Source organism: Giraffa tippelskirchi, chromosome 8, assembly GCF_054371585.1.
Source record: "Giraffa tippelskirchi isolate mGirTip1 chromosome 8, T2T-mGirTip1v1.2.pri, whole genome shotgun sequence".
In the NCBI taxonomy this organism is placed as follows: Eukaryota; Metazoa; Chordata; class Mammalia; order Artiodactyla; family Giraffidae; genus Giraffa; species Giraffa tippelskirchi.
In genome coordinates this window covers 126454038-126477565 of record NC_137282.1, presented here as the reverse complement: position 1 = coordinate 126477565, position 23528 = coordinate 126454038, and the positions used below count along the sequence as shown (strand labels likewise).

Below are 23528 nucleotides of genomic sequence, written 5' to 3'. Positions count from 1 at the left end.
TGTAAAGAGCACTCCTGGCGGCAGTAGCATCAAGATCAGCTCTGTGCACCTCGGAGAAGAAAGCAAGGCAGTTTCTTGTATTTCAGAAACGTTCACATTTACATTTTTTAGGTTGTTCTGGTATATTGTTTTCTGTAGCTAAAGCAGAATTTATTTTTTCCTTGCTCTGATACTAGGTGAGTTGGAGTTGTTACCCTGGACATTAGTTTTGACGTAAGGGAAGAAGCTAATCAACACTTTAAGCCTTGTGCTTTCACTAGCTTTATGTACATATTTCATTCTGATTGTTATCACTGGTTAGATGCATAGTTTTATTGATAAACCAGCACTCCCCCCTCCCCGAGTTTTCCATATTTTGGGTATTTTCAGTGACTAAACATTAATTAACCTTTGAAATTTCAGAATATTGACAGCTAGATTTTTTTTAAGTAAAGCGCTGTAACTTTTTACACTGAAAGAATACAATAATAATTTCCTCGGGATGGAGCACAGCTTGTCTTGCCTTTTTCTTCTGTCTCCGTTTTCCTCCTTAACAAACGCCTAGATATCTGCATGGTATTTGAAGTTCTGGGGCATCACCTACTCAAGTGGATCATCAAGTCCAATTATCAAGGGCTTCCTCTACCTTGCGTCAAAAAAATTATTCAGCAAGTATGTAACCTACTATTTTCTATTTTCTCAAGGTTGTACTCCATTTATAGTTATTATAAAATATTTGCTATATTCCCTGTATTGTACAGTATATCCTTGTAGCTTATTTATTTTATACATAATAGTTTGCATGTGGTAATTTTTTTAGTTTCTTAAAGTGTCCGGAGTTTCCTATTTCCAATAGAATTTTTACTTCTAAAACTAAGTTTTTTAAATTGCTGAAATTGTTTATTCAGCCTCTAGGGTTTATTGTGTTTGTTTTTAAATGTTTTAGAACAACCATTTCCCCCCTCATTCATCTTCTGTAATAAGAAGCTCCCCCACTTATTAGATGGGGAGCTGTGTTTAATGCCTGATTTTAGAATTTTGGACCCTTATCTAGGAGTTCTGGTTGCAAAAATGGATTATATATTGATAGAGAATACTTTGTCAAATTACTACCAGCTCTTTATATAGCATTAGTCATGAGCATTTTCTCATATTATAAACAGCTTTCAATATACAGTAAAGGAGTTTTATCATCAGGAAAGTAGTAATGCTTCAACAGCAAACAGTTTGTTTAAGTAATGTGTTTTGTTGGACAGAGCACCAAACTGGGAAGCACAAAACCTCAGTTCTTCAATAAGGAAATTTAAATTTAAACATACCTAAATCACTTTCATCGTCACCTGCATTTCAGTAGTTAAAGAACATGTCAGCCATTTATTCTCAGTCTCTATAATGTACTTAAAGAATATCTTCCAATAGAATTAGCTCTGTAAAACTTGGAAGAACATTTCATTGCAAATAAACTCTTGCCTTTGTTAATAGTTTAAAATTAATCTTTCTGGGGAAGTTCTTTTAAAAAAAGAAAAAGCTTTCTTCTCTGTAGGAAACTACTATATCATTTTTATATCTTTATTTTTCACAATGTTGTATGGTAGTTTTTTTCTTCTCTAGGAAGACTTGTATTCAGTATTTGCAAGTCTACTGCTCTGTTCCCATTCAGGTGTTACAGGGTCTGGATTATTTGCACACCAAGTGCCGGATCATCCACACTGACATTAAACCAGAAAACATCCTGTTGTCAGTGAATGAGCAATACATCCGGAGGCTGGCTGCAGAAGCAACAGAATGGCAGCGCTCTGGAGCTCCTCCACCTTCTGGATCTGCAGGTATATTTTCTTTGGGGACTTGGTTTTCATTAGAAGTTAAGAGAAGTTCCTGTTTTTATTCTATTACCTGGCAGTTAAGTAAAGCACCACTAATTCACTTAATAGTAAGGTACAGTAAGTACTTACATAAGAAATAGTGCCAGCCTTCGAAAGACTTTTTAATACTGAATACTATTTCAATAGGGGAAGAATACTGTTCGTTTTAGGTTCAAATATGTTGTGTATTATAAAAGCTGATTCATGTTAAAATGTTTTCTCTTGTGATTTGATGGTCTTTTCTTTGATATTCATATATGCTGACCTATGTGAATCAGTGATCCTTGTTCAGGGGCATGATAGCATTGCTGTTAAAAGTATGGGTTTGAGCACAGGAGTGGACATACCTGTTTTGAATCCTTGCTTCATTGGTTAATGACCTTGGGCAAGGGACTTGACTGCATTTTTCCTCATGCATAACTTATTGGGATTAAATTTCACATGAAGCAATTAGTAGTATGCCACACAGTATTATGTATAAAATAAATGGTAGCTACTATGATTACGATTGATATTTTTTTTCTGTTTGTGGTACAGATTTTAATTTTAATAATTAATTATATTTGAGGAACTCTCTTGATCCTCAAGTTGAAGTATCAGTTGTCCATAGACCTCCTTTAAAAAAAAAAAGAATACCTCCACAGGGGGCAAGGGACAGCTGTTTAGTGGGCATAGAGTTTCGTTTTTGCAAAATGAAAAAGTTCTAGAAATGTTGTGCAACTATGTGAAGTGAACACTGCTGAGCTGTATGCATAACAATGGTTAAAAGGGAAATTTTATGAGTTTATTTTACCACAATTAAAAAAAAATTAAAACTGACAAGTGCCAAGGAGAACTAGTCTTAGGTAAGAGAGGAGATGGTTGTTGCCTCTCATTTTCCATCCTAAGCACTACACAGGAAGGGAATTTTAGCAACATTAATAGTGTAAATTAGGCTACCCTGGTGGATCAGTGGTGAAGAATCTGCCTGCCAGTGAAGGAGAGACGGGTTCAACCTCTGGGTCAGGAAGATCCACTGGAGGAAGAAATGGCAACCCACTCCAATATTCTTGCCTGGGAAATCCCATGGACAGAAGACCCTGGTGGGCTGCAGTCCATGGGGTCACAAAAGTGTCAAACACGATAGCAACTAAACAATAGTATAAATCAGAAACAGGAACTTGGTTCTTTGCGTATACTGATGCTATCTGGAGAAGAGTTTATTTAAATTTATTTTAAATGTGTGAACTTCTCTGTGCATTGTTCTTTAAATGTTATTTTTTTAATGTTGTTTCTAACAGTTGCTTAACAAACTGTACGAGAAAAACTTCATTCTGGTAGGGTGTCTTAGTTTATATTGCCTGCTAAATGCCAAGATTCTGACTTGGTTTTCTTTTCTTTTCAGTCAGTACTGCACCCCAACCTAAACCAGTAAGTATAAGGTGTTTCTACATTTAATTCTGATCTACGGGCAATGGGAAGGGGTTCTACTGTTATGGATCACAGTTTATTTAGAGTTTGGAAAACAAAGAAAAAATGTTCCTGCACTTCTGTAATTTTCTCCAATAAATTCCTGTGTGTCTTCAGCAAGTTTGTACTGATGAGGCTTCCATAAATTTGAGCGTGTATGAGAGTGAACCAGCCCCACAGACTGTTCTGAGGACCAAGATTGTTGTGTATTTTGTTTTAATTTGGTTTCATAAGAGTATCTGCATTTTTTTAGTTAATGAAAAACTTAAGTGTTATGTTAGGGAAAGAGTGGAATTTAATTAGGAAATAATTAAACTTAATAGTTATCTCCAACTGGGGGTAATGGATTAGCCACCTGAAGGCTTTATCTGTTTGTAATCTCCGCCCAGGCCGACAAAATGTCAAAGAATAAGAAGAAGAAATTGAAGAAGAAGCAGAAGCGCCAGGCAGAATTACTAGAGAAGCGAATGCAGGAAATTGAGGAAATGGAGAAAAAGTCGGGCCCCGGGCAAAAAAGACCAAACCAGCAAGAAGAATCAGAGAGGCCTGTTGAAAGACCCTTGAAAGAGAACCCACCTAATAAAATGACCCAAGAAAAACTTGGTATAAATAGAGCATCACAAATTACTTTATAGCAAACTTTAATCTATCATTGTTATATAATGTAGTGGTTTCATGCATACACAGCATCTCTGGGGGTGTCCTTACACAGTAAGAATACAGAACTTGTCATAAATGTTAGGGAGGTAATATTCAAATGTAATTTCTAAGTTTTCTCAGGAAATGCAGCATAGACCTTTTTTAGCAATTGGTTAAGAAGAAGAAGATCTTTGTCCTTCCATGAATAGGCTTTCGATATGCAGTCATGTTTTTATGTCACTGTGTATAAGTTCTGGAAAGTGTTTTAATCTTATGGAGAGATTTTTTTTTTTTTTTTTTGCTGTTTCATGCATCTGCATACATGTACATCCTTTTTGTCTGTTTGTTCCTTAGAAGAGTCAAGTACCATTCACCAGGATCAGACACTTACAGGACGTGGTGTAGAGGGTGGTGCAGCAGAAATTAATTGCAATGGAGTAATTGAAATCATTAATTATACTGAGGACAGTAATAAAGAAACATTGAGGCTTAAAGAGGATCTGCGTAATGCTAATGACTGTGATATCCAAAATTTGAAGCAGGAACCTAGTTTACTAAGTTCCCAAAATGGAGACAGCAGCACATCTCAAGAAACAGACTCTTGTACACCTGTAACCTCTGAGGTGTCTGATACCATGATGTGCCAGTCTTCATCAAATGTAGACCAGTCATTCAGTGAACAGGACATCAGCCAACTTCAAGAAAGCATTCGGGCAGAGATACCCTGTGAAGATGAACAAGAGCAAGAACATAATGGACCACTAGACAGCAAAGGTAGTTTCCCATTGCTCCTTCCCTACATAAGATATTCTTGAGTTTTAATACATCAGACAAAGACAGAAAAGGTATGTTATCGCTTATATGTGGAACCTAAAAAATAAATGAATTTAGCAAAACAGAAATAGACTTGCAGGTATAGAGAACAGACAGGTGGATACAAATGAGAAGAGAGAGAAGGGGAAAGGAAAGATGGAGGGAGGGGATTGAGAAGAACAAGCTACTATGTATAATAAAACAGATAGGCTAATACGGATATATTGTGCAATACAGGGAAATACAGCATTATTTTGTGGTGATTTTAAATGGAGTATAATCTATAAAAATGCTGAGTTACTATGTTGTATATCTGAAACTAATATGTTGTAAATCAAGTATACAATTTTTTTAAAATCACCACATGGAAAAAATTTTTTAATGAGTTTCTAAAATAAAAGTACCATTGTTGTCATAAATACAACTTTACAGCAGGTGTCTGAGTTACCTTTAATATATAGATGTGTAGTTCAATTTGGTCTTTATTGGTCATATAGTGAGTGCACAGCATTTTTACTTGTCGCTTTGAAGGCAGGGATTTTATTTTTGGAAACTCGAGGTGTTGCTTTTACTTGTTTTCAGTCTTAGAAAATGTATTAATAGGTGGCCAGTTGTGGGCCTGTGTTTGTTACCTCACAGAGTTTTATTAACCTTTGGATATTTCTCTGTTCATTGAACAGTCTTACTGATGATACCTGTTGTCTATAGGAAAATCCACTGCTGGAAATTTTCTTGTTAACCCCCTTGAGCCAAAAAATGCAGAAAAGCTCCAAGTGAAGATCGCTGATCTTGGAAATGCCTGTTGGGTGGTAAGTTAAGCTTGTTTCAGTGTTTTGAAGTGACTGGGGATAAATAAGAATTTGGACTTTGTTGTGCTAAAAGAAGAAAGCACTGCAGTTCTGAACCTAGGTTGCCGGTGACCATTTTAATCTCTCCGAACCTTTGCGTGCGTAGAGAGAAGGGTATGCTGAAGCAGTCCCCTCCTGCCCCCACACAAGGTCCCCATCTCCGACATTCAGTGATGTCCACTCTTGGCAGGTTTTGTTTTCTCTGTATCCTCGTTGACTTTCATAGTCTAAATGCCCACATTCAGACTTTCCCTTCTGTTTTTTAAATTAGCATCTAACCAACTTATTAATTGTAACCTTTTAGTTCACTTAATATTTTGGACACTTTTGTCAACCACAAATTTATATCAAATTCAGTTTTATGTGATACTTGCTAATATACTACAACCTTCACATATTCTTGACAGTTCTTTGTGATGAGCATCTTTGCTCATGAGTCTTCTGTAGTTGACCTAGAACATGCCCTAGACATGAAATTGCTAAGTCAGAAGTTGAGTGGCTTTTTTAAAGGGGGTTTTGATATATAGTGTCTTATTAATACTGTTGTTTACCAAGTTAAGAATGCTTTTTGTGTTATTTTTAATGAATATCTTTAAAAATCTACAATACAAAGATTTGCACATAAACAGTACTATTCAAAGAGCTATATGCTTTATAAACAGGGATACTGGAGACTATTGAGGTGAAATCACTTTAATAGATCTGTTTATTTTTTTATTTCAAATTCCCTATTCCACATGACATCCTATATCTAACAGTTCATAACCAAGTAGGATCTCAATTTCAGTATTGATTCCAGAATATTGTGGTAACATTTTAGAAAACATGAAGTCAGTACTAAGCACTGACTGATAGGAATATGGAAAAGCTTTTTAAGTAGTTGGAATTATTTCACCAGGTCACCATATTTTTACCTGCATGACTACAGTGGCTGCTCACTTCTCTTCATTGTCCTTGCCTCTTACTGACTGTTCTCAACACAACTATCAGAGTGATCCTTTTAAATGCATGTCAGATATTCTCAAAACTTTGTGGTGGCTTCCTTTAGAATGAATAGAAAGTCCTTACTGTGGCCCACATACTACCACACCAAGCAAAAAACTTAGTTTCTTTTACCTGGAATTCTCTTCCCAAGATAATGTGTATAATCTACTCTTTCAGAAAGAGTAGATTTTCTTCAAGTTCCTCTTCAGATGTCATCCTACCAGGGGAATCTTTCCCTGAACACCTAGCATAAACCACTGCTCTTCACACCCGTGCACCTTTTATATTCACTCACGTATTTTTTTTTTCCTCTCTCCTTCTCCCCTCAGTTTTCTTTCTCCACAGCACTTAACCCAATCTGATTCTATATATTTGTTTAATATCCCTTTCGCTATAATGTATGTCCCATCACAGCAGAGATATTTTTCATTCATTGCTGTATCTATAATGCTTAGAACAGTACCTGGTACATAGGAGGTGCTTGTTAAGTATTTTAAAAAATTATAGAGGAAAACATTGTAACAAAAATCACATGATACAAACTTCAAAAGTTTGTCAATTTTCTGCCATCGTCGTTTCAAGCTCCTTTGCCTTTGTGTTTGGAACACCTTCCGTCATGCCTGCCGTATGCATTTGGCATGCTCTGCTTTATTTGGGTACAGTCTTTCCTGTCATTCTTCTACAATAGAATTAATCTCTTTTTTCTTTAGTTGTCACGTACATTTCTTTTTTTAATGAGTCTCTATGCTAAAATGACTTTATATGCTTTTCATAAATTCACTCATTAAACAAATGTGTGGGCACATATTTGACCTGGGCACTAGGACAGTGGTGAACTAGACGTAGGTGCCTTGTGCGGCTGGATCCTGGTCTGATCTCACATCTTGTTGGTCTCTTAAGCACAGCAGCATCTGGTATTCTGTAATGGAATTTTCTATTATTTTCAAAGAGCTTGGTTTTTTAAAATATTATACTTTTGCTCATCACTTATGCACATACATATATAGTTAAGGGACAATTACATAGATTTTAGTTCAAAAATCTATGCCCTTCCTTTGCCAGTTTTTCACTCTCCACATAATGGTATTTACCTTCATTATTATTAATAAATAACTTGGGTATATTGCTTCCCATTCTTTTCAGTTTTAGCTATTTCTTCCTTCTTTCCAATAGGACTTATCTGCCATTACACCTATCCCCTATCTTGTCAATTTAATACTACTTTGGGCTAAATAATTTCACGTTTATATTATTAGGACTAATGCTATCTTCAACTGAACTAAGTATATATTGTGTTATGATTCCTTTTCCCTTTTTGCCTGACACTGTTGTTGCATTTACTTAGTCGCTTTTTTTTTTTAACTTTTATCATTTAATTCCACTCCATACTTTGACCCAGTGCTTTGAATACATACACTTTAATACATGTGGATACCCTGGGTATTGGTCAGCTTTTTCTTCCTGAAGAGCTCTATCCTGGAACTTGTTGCCTTCTAATCTGTGTTCATCTCTTGGGATACCCTGTAGGCCTGCCACATCACTGCCATTTGGGATTTCCTTTCATAGTCATCCTCGAGATTGTTGTTAATTCTCTCTATATATCCCATTTTGTGTCTCTCTGATCTTCTTTCTTGGTTTACTCCATCATGGTTTTTGTTTGAAGTATGTACAACTTTTAGTGGCTTCCTAAAGGAGTGGGCATCCTTGCACATCTAATAATGTCTTTATTCTGTTTTTACACTCAGTTGACTGCATGTAAAATTCTAGGATGAAAATCATTTTCCCTCAGAATGTTTGTCATTGCTTCATTTTTTTCTAGTTTCCTGTCATTGCTGCCAAAAGACTAGAGTCATTCTGATTTTTGGACCTTTGTATGAAGCCTTTTCCACTGAGGAAGTCTGTGAGATCATTTAACAGCCATGTGCCTCATGACATCTATTTTCATCCATTAGCTAAGAACCCAGTGTGCGCTGTCAGTATTGAAGCTCTGGGTCTTTGGTTTTGTTTCTTGATTTTTTTTTCTTTAATTCTCTTCTTCTCTAGCTCTGGTACCTCATTATTCAAATGTTAGATTTTATGCAGGTTCTCTAATTTTCTTATATATCTCTTTTATTTTCTAGCACTTCCTTTTCCAGATTTCTCAGCTTGTGCTTTTTAAGCCTTATATTTTCTTATTTCTCTTATTATATTCTTACTTTCTAAGAGTTCCTTGGTTTCATGATTATCTCTGAGAGAATATTGATTATTTTTCCATTTTCTTTATGTGGTGTCTTCCTTGCCTTCTTTGTTTAGGGTCATTAAACAAAAGACTGACTGACCATTTGATTGGAGGGCCAGAAAGCTGTTTAGAAGCTTTGTGCCTGGTGGGTCTTGTTGAATTATTCACTATAAAATAATCTGTCTTAGCTGTTTCATTTCATCCTCAGATGTCAATGTCTTGGATTGGTCATATTTCCCACAGAAAACTTAAGTCTTCCTTAAATCTCTTACCCAGAGAGTAAATGCCTGACTGCTAGTGTTTTGAAAACTGAGTTAAGCTAGAAAACTGGGGGTTCAGCATACAATTACATATAGTCACATAATTGCCCTGTATTCAGAATAGTACTCTCCCCTCAACCATGCCAGGCGTCCTCCAGGAACTATTTTACCTGCTCCAGACAAAACCTCTGTGTCAGGTCAGGGAAGGGCTGTTACGCTGCATCATGCCCATGTTCTGAGCTCTGTTTCTTTAAAAGGTGTTCTAAAGCAGTGTTCATTTGTTCAATCCCACTTCCCCACCTACTTCCAGAAATACCTGATACCTCTAAATCCTTATCCTTGGGAGGAGGAGTACTGTGTTATATATCACTGTGCTTCTCAGCTTTCACTAGTGGCTTATTATTCAGCTTCCTTGGATCATTAAGACATTTAACAAGGATCTCTCTGCTTTCCAGCTCCTAAATTGTATTGCTGTGACTTCTTTGCCATTCTCTGTCTTTGTCAGTTTATTATTTATTTATTTATTTATTTTATTTTAATGTCTTTATTTATTTGAATGTGCCGGGTCTTAGTTGCAGCGTATGGGAACCAGGCCCCCTGCATTGAGAACACATGTCTTAACCACAACCTACAGGGAAGTCCCTGTCAGTTTATTCTTTAAAAATTTAACACTGGATTCTCTACAGAAGTGGAGTTTCAGGAATAAGTGGATGTGTATGTTTCCAGTTCAACTTCTTTTGATGATTCTTGACCTCATTTATCATTTACAGAGTCTTTGTAAGGCAAAGGCACCATTAGTAAAGACAGCTCCCTTGAAAACAGCATGTCCATTTTGCTGAATGTATCACCTGTAGTACATTTCCACTTCAAACTCAGTATCTGGACCCATTGTTTTCCTGTAAAACCACTTCCCTCTCTAAGTCTTTCCACCCCTGTTTTTGTTGACAGCCTCTACCGCAGAGTTCCTTTTGACTCTTCCTCCTGTCTCCCGCTTCTAGCCATTGAATTTTTAAATTGTTCTTATTCTTCCTGTGAATGTTCTTGGTTTTAACTCTTCTCTCTCCTGTTTTCACAGCCATTGTTCAGATGTTCATTACTAAGCCTAAATCTGGCCACAAACCAGAAGAAGATTACTGGAATGGTGTTCTCAGAGGTCCTGTCAGTATTCTTACAGGACACTCTCCTGTTTCCTAACATGCAGTGGTGTTCTCTTGTCGCCAGATGAAATCTGAATTCTTCAACCTAGCAGTTAGCTGTGTTTGGCTTTTGCAAATGTCTTTCCATGCCTTTGTGGTGTTCCCTCTACCTGAAGTGCTTTTGGTCAAACTTGAGTCCAGCACCCTTAGGGGCTCCCCTCAGTGATGGTTTTTTGCCTGAAGCTTCCTCGGCCTAAGTTCCCCTGTTCACAAATGTCTGTTCCCTTTTTGCTTTATTTTTAGATGTTTTCCCTTTTTGCCCCATACATGTGTTAAAGAAACGGGTTGTTTTGATGATTGCATCCCCATAGTGGTTAACATGGTCCCCAAGATAAATGTTTGGTATTTAGGAGGGGTGAGGGAGCAAAAGGAGACTGAAGGCAAGAAGTCATTTTATGGGTGGTGTTTGTAAGGTTCTTAAAACTCGAAATCTACACCTTTTATTTTCTCATAATGAGCACACAAGGAAAAGTTTGAATGGAACTTAAATTGGTAGCATTTATATGTTGAAATGCAAATTATTAATTTTAGACAAACAACTTAACTTTTGTTTGGGATAATAGTTTTCCATTTCTTAAAAAAAAATTTGTTATTGCCTAACCTGTGTATCTATATAAGTTCAGACTCATGTTGGCAGAAATAATTTGGAGCAGATGGCATGTAAAGAAAAGTGAAGCTATATGAAGTTAATAGCATGAAAATGATACTTAAGAAATGAGCTACATGAGAACTTTGGTTTAGGGAAAACTTGGGTGAATTTATCTTAATCTCTGTTATTAAGCAATCATGACTTGTTACTTTTTAGAATAAATGAATTTTAAAATACTATTTCCTTCATTTGCTCAGCACAAACATTTCACCGAAGATATTCAAACAAGACAGTATCGCTCCTTGGAAGTTTTGATAGGATCTGGCTATAATACCCCTGCTGACATTTGGAGCACAGCATGCATGGTAATGTTTTTCCTGTTGACATTAACTTGTTATGTGGTAATTTGCTAATTTCAGTAGACCAGCAAATTAACAAATAGGAAAGGAATATTTTTCTGATTTACCACTGGCACTCTAAATCTCATGTCTGGAGATGTCTGAATTCAGAACTTTAGGTATAAACATCTGGCATTGCATTCGGTCCCTGCCCAATTCCTGTTAGGTGAAGGAACCAAATGTTTCTTATTACAGATGGGGGCTGAGGGTGGGCGTTAAAAACAACTGCTCAGAAGTGGTATTGCTTTTGCAGGTTACAGGTACCCCTTGCCCTTTCAGCTGTATTATCAGATTAGGGAAAACCCTGGAAATTGATTCATTCTATAAAGTTCTGTACATTCAGCAGTTCTTCAGACACCTTTGCACGTCACAAGATGACTGAAGCTAAGTCATCCATGGATTCGTAAGTTGCTGCTTTGTCCTTGTCAGGCAACTACTCAAGTGATCAGATTTAGTTGATATTAAATGACTTCCCACAAATAGCTTCATGTTGGAACATATTATATTGTTTCCTGAAATGGAGGTACTCTTCGATTTGTAATTGTGTGTTTTACTTTTTTCTCTCCTACTTGTTATAAGTGCCATACTGTCAGGAGCCATGTCTGTTATTATGTATAGCTAAATGTCTGGTTCAGGGCCTGAGACCTTTTGAGTGGGTGCTTACAATGCATTTCTAATGGTCACTACCCAGAGTCATCACAGACTTCACAGATTAAAGGCATAGTTTTCCACAAGACTGTTCTCACTTCAGACACCAGCTACAAGCTCTGGGGTCAACAGGCCACCTACACTCCTGACCGTCTGGCTACGAATTGGGGATTTCCACTATCCTTTCAGATTCAGTAATTTGCTAGAATCACTCACAGAACTCAAGAAAGTGCTAAAATATTAACAGTTCTGATATAAAGGATATAAATCAGGACCACCCAAATGAAAACATGCATATATTGAGGCCTGAGAGGGTACCAGAGATGAAGAAGCTTCTGTGTCCTTAGAATACCTCACTTTCCTGACAGATCAATGTGTATCACCAACCAGGGAAGTTCACCCAAGCTTTGAGTGCCCAGAGTTTTTATTGAGATTTCGTTACAGTCTCTAGCCCCCTTATCCTTCCGGGAGATTGGGAGGGCAGTTATGACAACACTCAGTTCAACACCTCAACCTTCTGATTGTACAATTGGTCTTACCCACTCTGGGGACATGTCCATCCCCCCTCTTGAACCTGTGTCTAGGGGCCCACTATGAGTCACCTCATTAGTATAAACTGAAGTGTGGTCCTAAGGGGCCCACCATGAATAAGAGTCACTCTTATGACTTGGAAATCCTGAGTTTAGAGGTACCCTCCCAGGAAACAAGAACAAGATCAAACAAATTCATTAGTATACAGTAGTACTTAGTAAATATTTGTGGGCCATCAAATGAGTGAACTAAACCAGAAACATATTAAACTATAATTTCAGTTATTATTTTGTTTTGACACATCAGTGGTCTTTTTAAGCAGGGGGGCTACCTGAAATGAAGATAGTTTGGTATTGTGGGCAAAAGATGAAAAAACACTGAAAAAAAAAGCTTCTTTCTTGCCATTCTTTAAAGCTTTGTATTGAGGGATTTGATTTGGTAGAGGAAATAACTGATAGAGATGCCCCCATACAAAATATAGCTAGTTTGTAGGTGGCCTTTGATTTACTATGGTGTGGTTTTTAATGGTTTAGTTGAGGGCAGTAAGTCCTGCTTGCTATTTAAGGTAGTACTTACAATGTCAGGCTTAAGAAGTAAGGCAAAAAAGATGAATGGGGGCGTTGGTTAACCTAGGCCCCTTGTTGGACCAGCTCACATACAGGAATTTTGTTGACCAAGGGAGGGAAAGCACTTAACTGACTTGAGACAGTATCATGAAAACTTGAGCCCCATTTATTACCCCAAATTTCTCTCATTTGCTAATAGACGTAGAAATATTGCTTTAAATATCACCATACTCAGAATAAAAATAAATCTTGGAATATCAGAAGTGTCCTGGAGACATGGATCCTCCTTCATCCAGTGCAATTAATTGATGGAACGATTGGGACCCTTTCTGAGAAGTAAAAAGTCAAGTTGTTAGATTGCCTACCACTTTAGTGATTGATACTACAAAGTTAGAAGCACAGTTATAAGAAGGGAATGTTCTGTGAAGAGCATTAAGAATGAATAAAGGGTAGATATTGTCTCCATAGTTTTACCTTTCCCAGAATATCATATAGTTGATATCATACAGTATGATTTGTTAGCTTTTTTTTTTTTTTACTTTGCAGTACTCGTTTATGGTTCCTCCGTGTCTTTTCATGACTTGATAGTTCATTCCTTTTTAGCACTGAATAATATTCCACTATCTGGAGTCACCAGCACGCTGGGTTTAATAACTGGTTTTGTCGGTGTCAGCGTGACCCTGACTGGCATAGAATAGGCCCTTTGGTCAGCATGAGACAAGGACAGGAGTGTAGGCACCAGAGCCCTGGATTCTGGGATGGACTTGGCCTTTCCATTCTGGTCAGTTTTCTCATCTGTAAAGGAAAGATGTTCAACTAGGTGTTTTGTAATCAAGTTTCTAGGGGTTTTTAGTTCTGTTGTGATCTTTTGGTTTGGGTTGGGGTTTTTTGTACTGTTACTTATAAAATTGTAACTAATAAGCAACTACCTTATGTTCCAAAAATAAAGTTCTTTTAGAGAACTTGAAGTATCTAGGTGGAAAGTTTTAGTTTTTTTGTTCTGTTTTTGTTTTGTTGCACCACATGGCATGTGGAAGGAACTTTAGTTCCCCAACCAAGGATTGAACCTCGTCCTGCATTGGACAAGTGGAGACTTAACCACTGGACTTCCAGGGAAGTGCCTAGAGTATTTTACATTTTTAGAAAACTGTCTTCTTTTTTAACTTGTAATATTTTCACTGAATCCCAGCATGAGATGGAAAAATTAAAGTACTGGTTTTAGGAGAGATTGACAAACTTTGATGAACAAGAATCCATTTGTTTCTGTTCTGCTTTGAGGGTGTAACAAGTATCTGCTTTATCAGTGTAGTTCAATAACGAATTGCTGGCATGTAAAACAAGCTATGCTGAGCAAGAAGCCACAGCATTGCCTGCATTTTAGAGACAATCCTGAAACTTCTGGTTTTGTGGTCTTGTTCTGGGCAGTAGTACAGCCCAGGTGATACATTTTTGAGAAAGACTCTCCTGTTGTGACACTGGCAGACAACCAAGACCTAAACCTGGATCTAAATTGAGAATGTGTCCCAACTAAGTCCACCCCACATTCCTGAGATTGTCTGGGATACTTGGTACCATTGAATCAGTCAAAATTAACCTGTGGTTACTAGCACTTGACTGATAACTGTACTTTTTATGTCAATAAGGTCCTTTTTAAAACTGCTGTTAAATTACTTGCTCTCTTGTTAATCATTGAAAAATTAATACAGCCCCATCACTCAGATGCTGTCCTCTGTACTGACACTCCTAAGGAAATCACTTTTTCAGACCCTCTTAAACTCTGTTTACAAGTTTTCTTGTTATAGGAGACATGCCTCTCTCTTTCTGGTTGGTGAATGCATACCTGCTAATCAGTATGAGTGGCTCCTGACTCCATTTATACTTCATCTTTTTCTGATTCTCTATAGACCGAGGAACTGGGAACTCTCTGTCTGGGACAGTTTAACGAGGGCTTTCCAAAGCAAAACTTATTTTAAAAGTGCTTTCTACCAGACTCTTTATAAAGAGTCCTAAGTAGAAAAATTTCTGAATTTTTTTGGTTTTGATTTTAGGTACAAAATCTTAATTTCTAGCTGTGTGAATTTATTAAAAAATACTCACCTCATGAATAATTTAATAAATTAGAATCACCTTCGATATGTCCCTCTCTGAGCAAAAAGAGAAACTAAAGAGAGTTGAATTAATGATTAAGAGATTGGGGCTCAGGGGCTTGGAATAATCCACATATTGATATTAACTGAGCTTTTGCAGTTTTCCTGCTCCATTTTATTAAGGTGCAGGTGTGAAAGGAAAGCTCTTTAAGAATAATCTTAGACAATGTTTTAAATGATCATTTGCAGGTTTTTCCAAGAAAAAAAAATATTACTTAAAATTGAGCCAAATAGCAGTAAACTTCCCAGAGGTCTTTTTTTTTTTTTTTTTATGCTTTCATAAGCTTTTCCTCTTTTTCTTAGGCCTTTGAACTGGCCACAGGCGACTATTTATTTGAACCTCATTCAGGGGAAGAGTACACTCGAGATGAAGGTAAGTCCTCTCAGCCAAGGTTGTCTGTGCGTGGTGGCTGTCATTGTTGGTACTAATGAGCCTTAGTCATCTTAGTGTGCTAAGTATATATAAATCCCAGAAAAGAAATATATTTTATATTAAGTATTAGATATAGTAGATATTTTATAATAGATATTAAAGAATTTTGTGTAAGGATTAGAGAAAAGGCCACAGGTGGTTGAACTGAAACTTGTATTTGCCAGGTTTCTTCTAAAGCATCTAGTTGTCTTCCTTCCTGTATATTAATAAATCAGTGATTCATTCTTTACCCAGTTTGGATCTACCTGTTCATCAATTTGTTGCCTAGTTATGCTTCCAATTTTATTTGGAAGTCAGTTTCAACATACATACACTCTTGAATGCAGAGAATCTATCCTCTTTGTCTATATAAATTATACAACATTTAGCATTCTTTTTTTTCCTTTCTGAAAATGAAAGGTATATTTTTTTTTCTTTTTAAATTATACTAACATTTAGAATTCCATTTTAAAATATTACTGATTTATATTTTGCAATACCAGTAGGAAAAGCCTAAGCTGTCAGTTGCTCTGAGAGGCTGTGAAGCCAGACACCTAAATATCTACCATGATTATTTTTTTAATCATGGTAGCATTCAAGTAACTAGATGATAGCATGAATTTAAGAACTTTATTAAAGGAATGTTTTACCTTCTTTATTATATGATTTTGGCACTTTTGTTTTCAGAATCAGTGGAGATTACTTTGAGAGAGTACTGCCACTGTACCCACCCAGGGTGGAAAATAGGTCTTTTACTTTCTGTGCTTTTCTTGGTTCTTTAAGAAAACGGGTTCTGTGCTCTATGGAACTGACAGTGCTCTTTCTCAAACTGGGATGCCAATAGGTAGTGTTAGTAAAACCTCATAATAAGTACTGTTTGAAAAATGCTCTGCTAACTAATCCCCATAGCCATATACCTACTTTAATGGGTACAGTTCGGACATAATTTCAGTACATAAGCCCCTTTTAAGAATATACTATAATTACTACCTCTGTTCAGTTCAGTTCAATCACTCAGTTGTGTCTGACTCTTTGCGACCCCATGAATTGCAGCACGCCAGGCCTCCCTGTCCATCAGCAACTCCCGGAGTTAACCCAGACTCATGTCCATCGAGTTTGATGATGCCATCCAGCCGTCTCACCCTCTGTCATCCCCTTCTCCTCCTGCCCCCAATCCTTCCCAGCATTAGGGTCTTTTCCAATGAGTCAACTCTTCGCATGAGGTGGCCAAAGTATTGGAGTTTCATCTTCAACATCAGTCCTTCCAGTGAACACCCAGAACTGATCTCCTTTAGGATGGACTGGTACACACTTGATTTTCCCTGTTACCTGCTTGCTTCTTTTCTGGATTATAAGTTTGGGGGCATAGACTTACACTGTTTTAGAAATGCCCTACTAGGGACGTCCCTGGTGATCCAGTGGTTAAGATTTCATGCTCCCAATGCAGGGGGCTCAGGTTCAATCCCTGGTCAAGGAATTAAGATCCCACATATTGCGCTGCACAGCACAGCAAAAAAAAGAAAGCCCTACTATATCTGTTTGTAAGCGTAATTAATTTTTTTTGTTTATTTCTCTAGATTGCCTATAAATAGTCTGTGGTACAAAATTCATATAGTGGCTAGAATTATATTGTATGGAGTATTCTTCTACCAAACCTGAAAAGTGAAATGTAAATGAAAGTCTCAAGAGACACGAGAGAACCAGTTACCCTAGATATTTAGATCATAACTTACTCCCTTCTGTTCCAGTCAATGTTAATAGTCCTTAGATAAAACCTCAGAATACTAACTACTATTTGACTTACAGGAGCAGGAAAAAGTAAATGCTTATCCCTGGCTGGTGTAGGCATAGAGTTAGGAGTCATGGTAGGACTGGGGCCTAAGTAGCATGTCTTCTGCTATTAGTGACATTCCACAGCCCTAAACCTTAGAATAATACTTAATAATATTGCCTGTCAGGTGTATTAATCCTATGATTAACTGATAAACCAGAGGTAGGTTGCTGCAACTAAAAGTAATGTAATGATTTCAAGGGAAAAATAATTCCTTAGTATAAGAAAAATATTAAAAGAACCAATATTTTACTTGGAAATTTACAGTAAGACAAATTACAGACTCATTTATAATTAATTTATACAAAGATATTTATTTGCAGATCCTAAAATTGGCAAAAATTTCTTGTCAGTGAAATACTTGTTACCAGATCATAAATTCAGTCAAACTGCCCAAAGGTTATAGTGAGTTCATGAATATAAAGCTGCTTTTAAATGACATCAGTGAGTCCTTTACCTGAAAAATAGGAAGCACCTGAAACCTTCCCAAATTCCCAGATATGTGAATGTCCCTAGCATATTATTCCCCTCTAAGATACATTATTAGAAGTTTTTAAGTGATTCCTTTTGACCTTGATTCTATAACTGCAGAATTAAAAGTCATTTGTAAAACTTTTGTGGCTGGGAGCCATCGCTTTTTAAAAGCTCTTCATATGTTTACTTTCTGTCACCTGCAGGAAAAGGTAATAGAGCTGTCTGTAGGTGTAGATGCTGGCTAGTCCAGGCTCATCTCCTGCTGACAGACTGCACATCTCCCTAGCAGCGCTCACACTCCGTATTCCTGCTGAGACAGTTACAAGGCACTACCTGACTTAGACACTTTAGGGCCAAATAGAGTCAAGTATAATAGCTGTGCTTTAAATGTTGGTGCTAATTTTTTCTTTTAAAATATGGTTTATTAAATTACAAAAACCCTCTGGACAAGACATGATGAGATAGGGGTTTTCATCTGAATTCTAGCTCTCATTAGCTGTGTAGCTCAAGTAGTCCATTCTCCCTGAGGTTTTATTTTCTCACCTTTAAAATGGAGTATTAATTTTTGGCCTGTTCTACAAGGTGATTGTGAAAACTTAATCATATGTGAGTGCTTTGTCATGAACATTCTTAAGTAAAGTGATATTATTTCCCTCAAAGCCCTATTGAGCACTGTTATAAATATCTGTTATCAGTATCTGTCCTAGAATGTCTGAAGCATATTGGTACACTTTTTACCTTACTTGTAAAACCCACCTGAACCTAGACATGTAGACAAAATAGAAATAAAATAGATAAGCCTCCAAACTTTAGAATGGGACTTGCCCACTACAGGCAATCAATTACCTGAAATAATCCTGGGCCTTCCTAGTCTTCCCTTGAGTGTCCTGGGTTTTATTTGTAGTTACTTTTAAGTAGCTAGTTCTTGAAAAAGCTATTCATAGGAAAACCTCTTTTACGGCTTGTCCTTGATCCTGTGCTTCTTACCCTTCTGTTTTAGACCACATTGCGCACATTATAGAGCTGATAGGCAGAATTCCAAGACGCTTTGCCCTCAGTGGGAAATATTCACAGGACTTCTTCAATCGCAGAGGTAGTATTGTTAACATGAGTTTTCATCTAGGTCCCAGGGATGCAGCTTCAGGAAGCAGAGCATTCACACCAAGATGGTTTTTAGTTACCACTCAAGTCCCACTGGAGTGGGTACCTGAATGGTTTTCCGGATTCTCCATTAGATGGATAGAGTCCTCTTCTCATTTAGGACAGAAAGCAAGCTGAAATGCTTTACAAAGAGGTGTGCATGCTACTCTTTCTGCCAGTGTATAGAACTACATTCGTTATTCCTGTTATGTATGTCTTTTTCCCCCCTCTTGAAATGTTTGCAACATACAGATCACATTGCATTGATCATAGAACTTCTGGGGAAGGTGCCTCGCAAGCTCATTGTGGCAGGAAAATATTCCAAGGAATTTTTCACCAAAAAAGGTAAAAGAAGTGTATTTGTTCCCAGACATTGAGGGGACAAAAGTGTTTGACAGTGAAGAGGTAAGTACTGCTGGGTACAGTGTCCTCAACACCTAAAGAAGGGTGCTTCTGCCTTGAATGCAGAGCTGTGCCTTAGCAGAGACTGGAGCCAGACCGTCTGGGTTCAGATTCCAACTGCTCTACTACTGATGTGGTCTTTGACCCAAACTCAGTTTCCTGATTTCTAAATGGGGATTACTTCGTATTAAATTAGTTAGTAGCTAACACACAGTTCGTTGATTACTCCTACTATAGCCCTTCTGAAAAACGGACAGATTTTGCTGAGGCAGTTCTATCAAAAGACAAGTAGAATTAATTAACTTTATACTTTCAATTTCATAAGTTTATGTCATCATTTACTAGTAAGGAAAACAAAGATAAAAGTCACCTTAAATTTTTTACTGGATAATATTATGTTGGCATATTTAAATATGTATTTTTATGCATTCCAGATACTGAAATGTGAAAACCTGAGGGGCGAGAAAACTGACTAGCCTTTTTTCCCTTTTTGTCATAGTTCCCTTTTTCCTCAAAATATTTACACTTGTGCTGAGAAAAATCTTTTTTTGTCAGCATTTGAGAGCAAGCATTTCTTAATGTTTCTATTTGGGACAGGAAAATGGTGAAGTGCTTCCTGAGAGTTCTTCCTTGTGTGCAAAGTCAGGTTAATGGCATGCGTGTACCAAGTGGGTAATCAGGCACTCACTGCCCACAGAAGAGACTTCAAATATGTATTATATGAGAAAAAATTTTTAAAGCAGCATTAACCTTAACAAGTCCCTGATAATTGACTATCTTTAAAAAAAAAAAAAAATTTGTTTCGAGGAGGCAAAAGGAGATTGATGTTCCAGAATGGTACAGTGTGATGCAGCTGTATCTGAAAATTTGTTTTTTTAGTTTTGTTACTTTTATACATGATGGGCGTGGTTTTTAGCTCTTTATTATTTTAATTACTGTCTTATTTTGAAGCAACATTTACTAGATTATTGAGCCAAAAATAGAGTACAAACAAATTATTCTTAGTATGTGGTAATAAATTGCCTTAAATACCATGAGACCATGCTGAGTATATCGGCTTTTAATTTTCAGTTTAGTGAATACCTAGTGCCTGACAGGCCTGCCCGACTTGATCAGGACGAAAAATCCTGGAATGGTGGATCAAAATACTGTTTTAAATTTTTAGGCCCTCGTGAAAAATGGAGATACTTCTTTCCAAGGAATGCATTAAATAAATAAGAGAAGTGCTTTATGAATGGAGAAAGATCAGATTCTGATGGCAGTTTGATTCTTGAGAGACTACCTGCATTAGTTCGTGGATTTCCACAGAACAATGTCACTTACCAATGTTGGTCAATTTCTTTGTACTGTCTTTACCATAGGTGATCTGAAACACATCACGAAGCTGAAACCCTGGGGCCTTTTTGAGGTTCTAGTGGAGAAGTATGAGTGGTCTCAGGAAGAGGCAGCTGGCTTCACAGATTTCTTACTGCCCATGTTGGAGCTGATCCCCGAGAAGAGGGCCACTGCCGCCGATTGTCTCCGGCACCCTTGGCTCAACTCTTAAGCCCAGTCCAGCACCGCAGCAGAGATCACAGGCTGGCCCTCCACCCCTCCCCTCCAAGCATTTCTCCCTTCCCTTTTCAGGGTGAAGCTCTGCCTTCAAGGGTTGCTAGGGTGTTCGTGTCTTTTGTTTAATCCAACACGTTCATTTGGGTTTGCTTACTTGACCCTGTGGAGATCCTCCCACAGCCATTGGGCATCCTAGGTGAATTTGGCCTTGATTGGGCTCTGCCAAAGACTAATGGACTAAAATGTGAAACAACCTCACACCCTGTACCCTTGTCTTTCCATCAGGACATCCTTTAAATTATAAGCATCCTTTTAAAAAGAGCTATGAAGATGTATGAGCTCATCCTTTTATTCACTGACTCTAAGAGTCAAATATTCTAGTGCATATCCTGTTGCCAGCATAAGGATGAGAAGGGGAAAGGGTGTTACTTCTGTGTACAGCAGAGACATTAAACTTGCGGTATCCAGGCTGCATCATCTTCCTGGATTGTTTCTGTTGTTCTCTATCTTCACATTTTTTTCTGCGACTTTTAAGCTACTACGTTTTTAAATGAGCTGTATAAACACCAAATTTAGGTAACATTTATCACTGTTCAAAGCACTATCCAATTCCTTTCATCCTTTAATAGCCCTAAGGTCCTCGAATCTTCATTCTGATTTTTGATAGAAGCAAAACTGGAACCATTGACTAGTAATTTCTTCAGAACCACATATGTTCTGCAAACAGTCCTTTCCTGTGTCTTTTCTGTACCCTAATAGCAGAATTACTTTGATTGGCTGTTTATTTTTTGTTTTTTTAATCCCTGGCTGGCACTTTACTCATTGCACTTGAGTTTATTGCCCCATAATTAAAGAATTCAGGATGACTCTAGAAAAGAGAACTAAGTTTCAGAGATTTTCTCATCTGAGAAGAAACTATCCTAGAGTTCTTGGTTTTTTTTTTACAAACAGTCCCCAATTTTTATTTAGGGCCTTTGCTTTACCTCGTCCAGAATTCAGCCGTGAAGCAGTTTCCCCTTATGGCTTTGCCCTTCTCATTTTCTCAGAGGCTTCAGGTCTTAAATGAAATCCCAGGATACAAGAACCAAGGGGAGGGGTGGGATGGCACTTTTTTCATTGTTGTTTATTTTGAGGGTTGTGTTTGTTTTTATTATTTTTCTTTCTCGATTGGTTTAAAATTAGCCATTCTCTGCTGCTATTTCCTTGTATAATGTAAGTTTTAAATTTTGAGATGATTGAAATGTACTTGAGGCTTTTTTTTTTTTAAATGGGAAAAGGCTTTGTGAATCTTATTTTAGAATGAGCCTCTCCTAGACTTGCCCTAGACATTACATATATTCCTCGGGTCATATTGAAAAGCAAAAGAGGGGCAGGATTGGGGTCACAGCTGCTTGTTCTGCACGGACCAAGTGGGCCTTGGGGATTCAGCATTCTCCAGAAGTGGCTACAGGACTGATTTACAGAAAGCCAAGGAGGTGCAACTCGAGGCTCCGCTAATAAAGCAGCGATGAGACTGCTGGGTGGCCAACTTTCTGTACAGGAAATTGGAATCTAGATTCTGTCATTTACCAACAAAGGCAAAGGAAAAAGTGGTGCAATTATGCAATCCATTTAACTCACAAACATATTACCCTGAATAACTGGCCAGCCATTTCATCGGATCCTTGATGGTAATCCTGAAATCAGACATGTTCCTGTAGAAAGAATTTTAAGTGAGGCTGTCTATGCACCTATCAAGAATAAAGAAAATAGATTGTATCAAACAACGGCAGGGAAAATCCTTCAGCAGTTCTAATCCACTTTTGGTTTTCAGCGATATATACATCTAAAGCAATACCAGACTAGAACTGAATTCTTTCCTACACTGTAAAATCACAATTGTGGAATGATAGGAATTCTGGTGATGACATTAAGGTGAAGTAAGCAAAACACACACAAATAGAAGGCCCTGTTTTAACAACTAACATGAAGAGAAATGTAATGAGAGAACCTATAACTTCATTTTGGAAATGTTTTCCCACCAAATAAGGGCTTCACTCCCATCTCTTAAGGAGCCAGATGAATGCAAAGCCGTAGAAAGAGGCAGCTGTAGAATTTGATCTTTCAAGTATCCCATGTACCTTTATTGAACTTACTGTCAAATTGCCAGGATCTCACTAAAGGATTTCTATTTGCTGTCAGTAAAAAATAAAACCCCAAACACATTTTTATTCTTTCTACTGGGTGCATTGTCTGTTTTCTTTGTAAATGCAGTACAATAAAATTATTTAATAACCTACATGTTTCCAGAAGATTTCTGTTTGTTGCCCAAGTTGATCTGACCTAGCTTCTGAATGGAGGAACGGATTGGTTGAGTTGCTTTTTGAACTTAAATATACCATGAAACTGTATAACTTAAACACATGTCATTTTGTGGGGTTCGTAGCTTTGCTTCTGTCTTTTAAGTTGGAGGTGGAGTGGGATTAACAAAGTACATTTTGGAAAATTCTAAGAAAATTGTTATTCCCTATAACTTGGCACCATTTTTCCTTAATATTTGTGGGTTGTCTTTTTTTTTTCTCTCTACAGATCACAAAGTGCAAAATATCAAA

General features: G+C 37.3%; 1 protein-coding gene across 1 annotated transcript in view; it reads left to right on the top strand.

Annotated features, from left to right (window-relative positions):
* SRPK1 (SRSF protein kinase 1) overlaps positions 1-23215 on the top strand; it is a 64434-nt gene extending 41219 nt beyond the window's left edge. Inside the window, 10 exon segments of the mRNA XM_081520203.1 lie at positions 545-651; positions 1640-1805; positions 3226-3251; positions 3680-3893; positions 4284-4703; positions 5451-5551; positions 11095-11202; positions 15431-15500; positions 19237-19329; positions 20748-23215. Coding sequence (XP_081376329.1) covers positions 545-651; positions 1640-1805; positions 3226-3251; positions 3680-3893; positions 4284-4703; positions 5451-5551; positions 11095-11202; positions 15431-15500; positions 19237-19329; positions 20748-20932 — 1490 coding nt within the window. The 3' untranslated portion in view covers positions 20933-23215.
* The last annotated feature ends 313 nt before the right edge of the window (positions 23216-23528 follow it).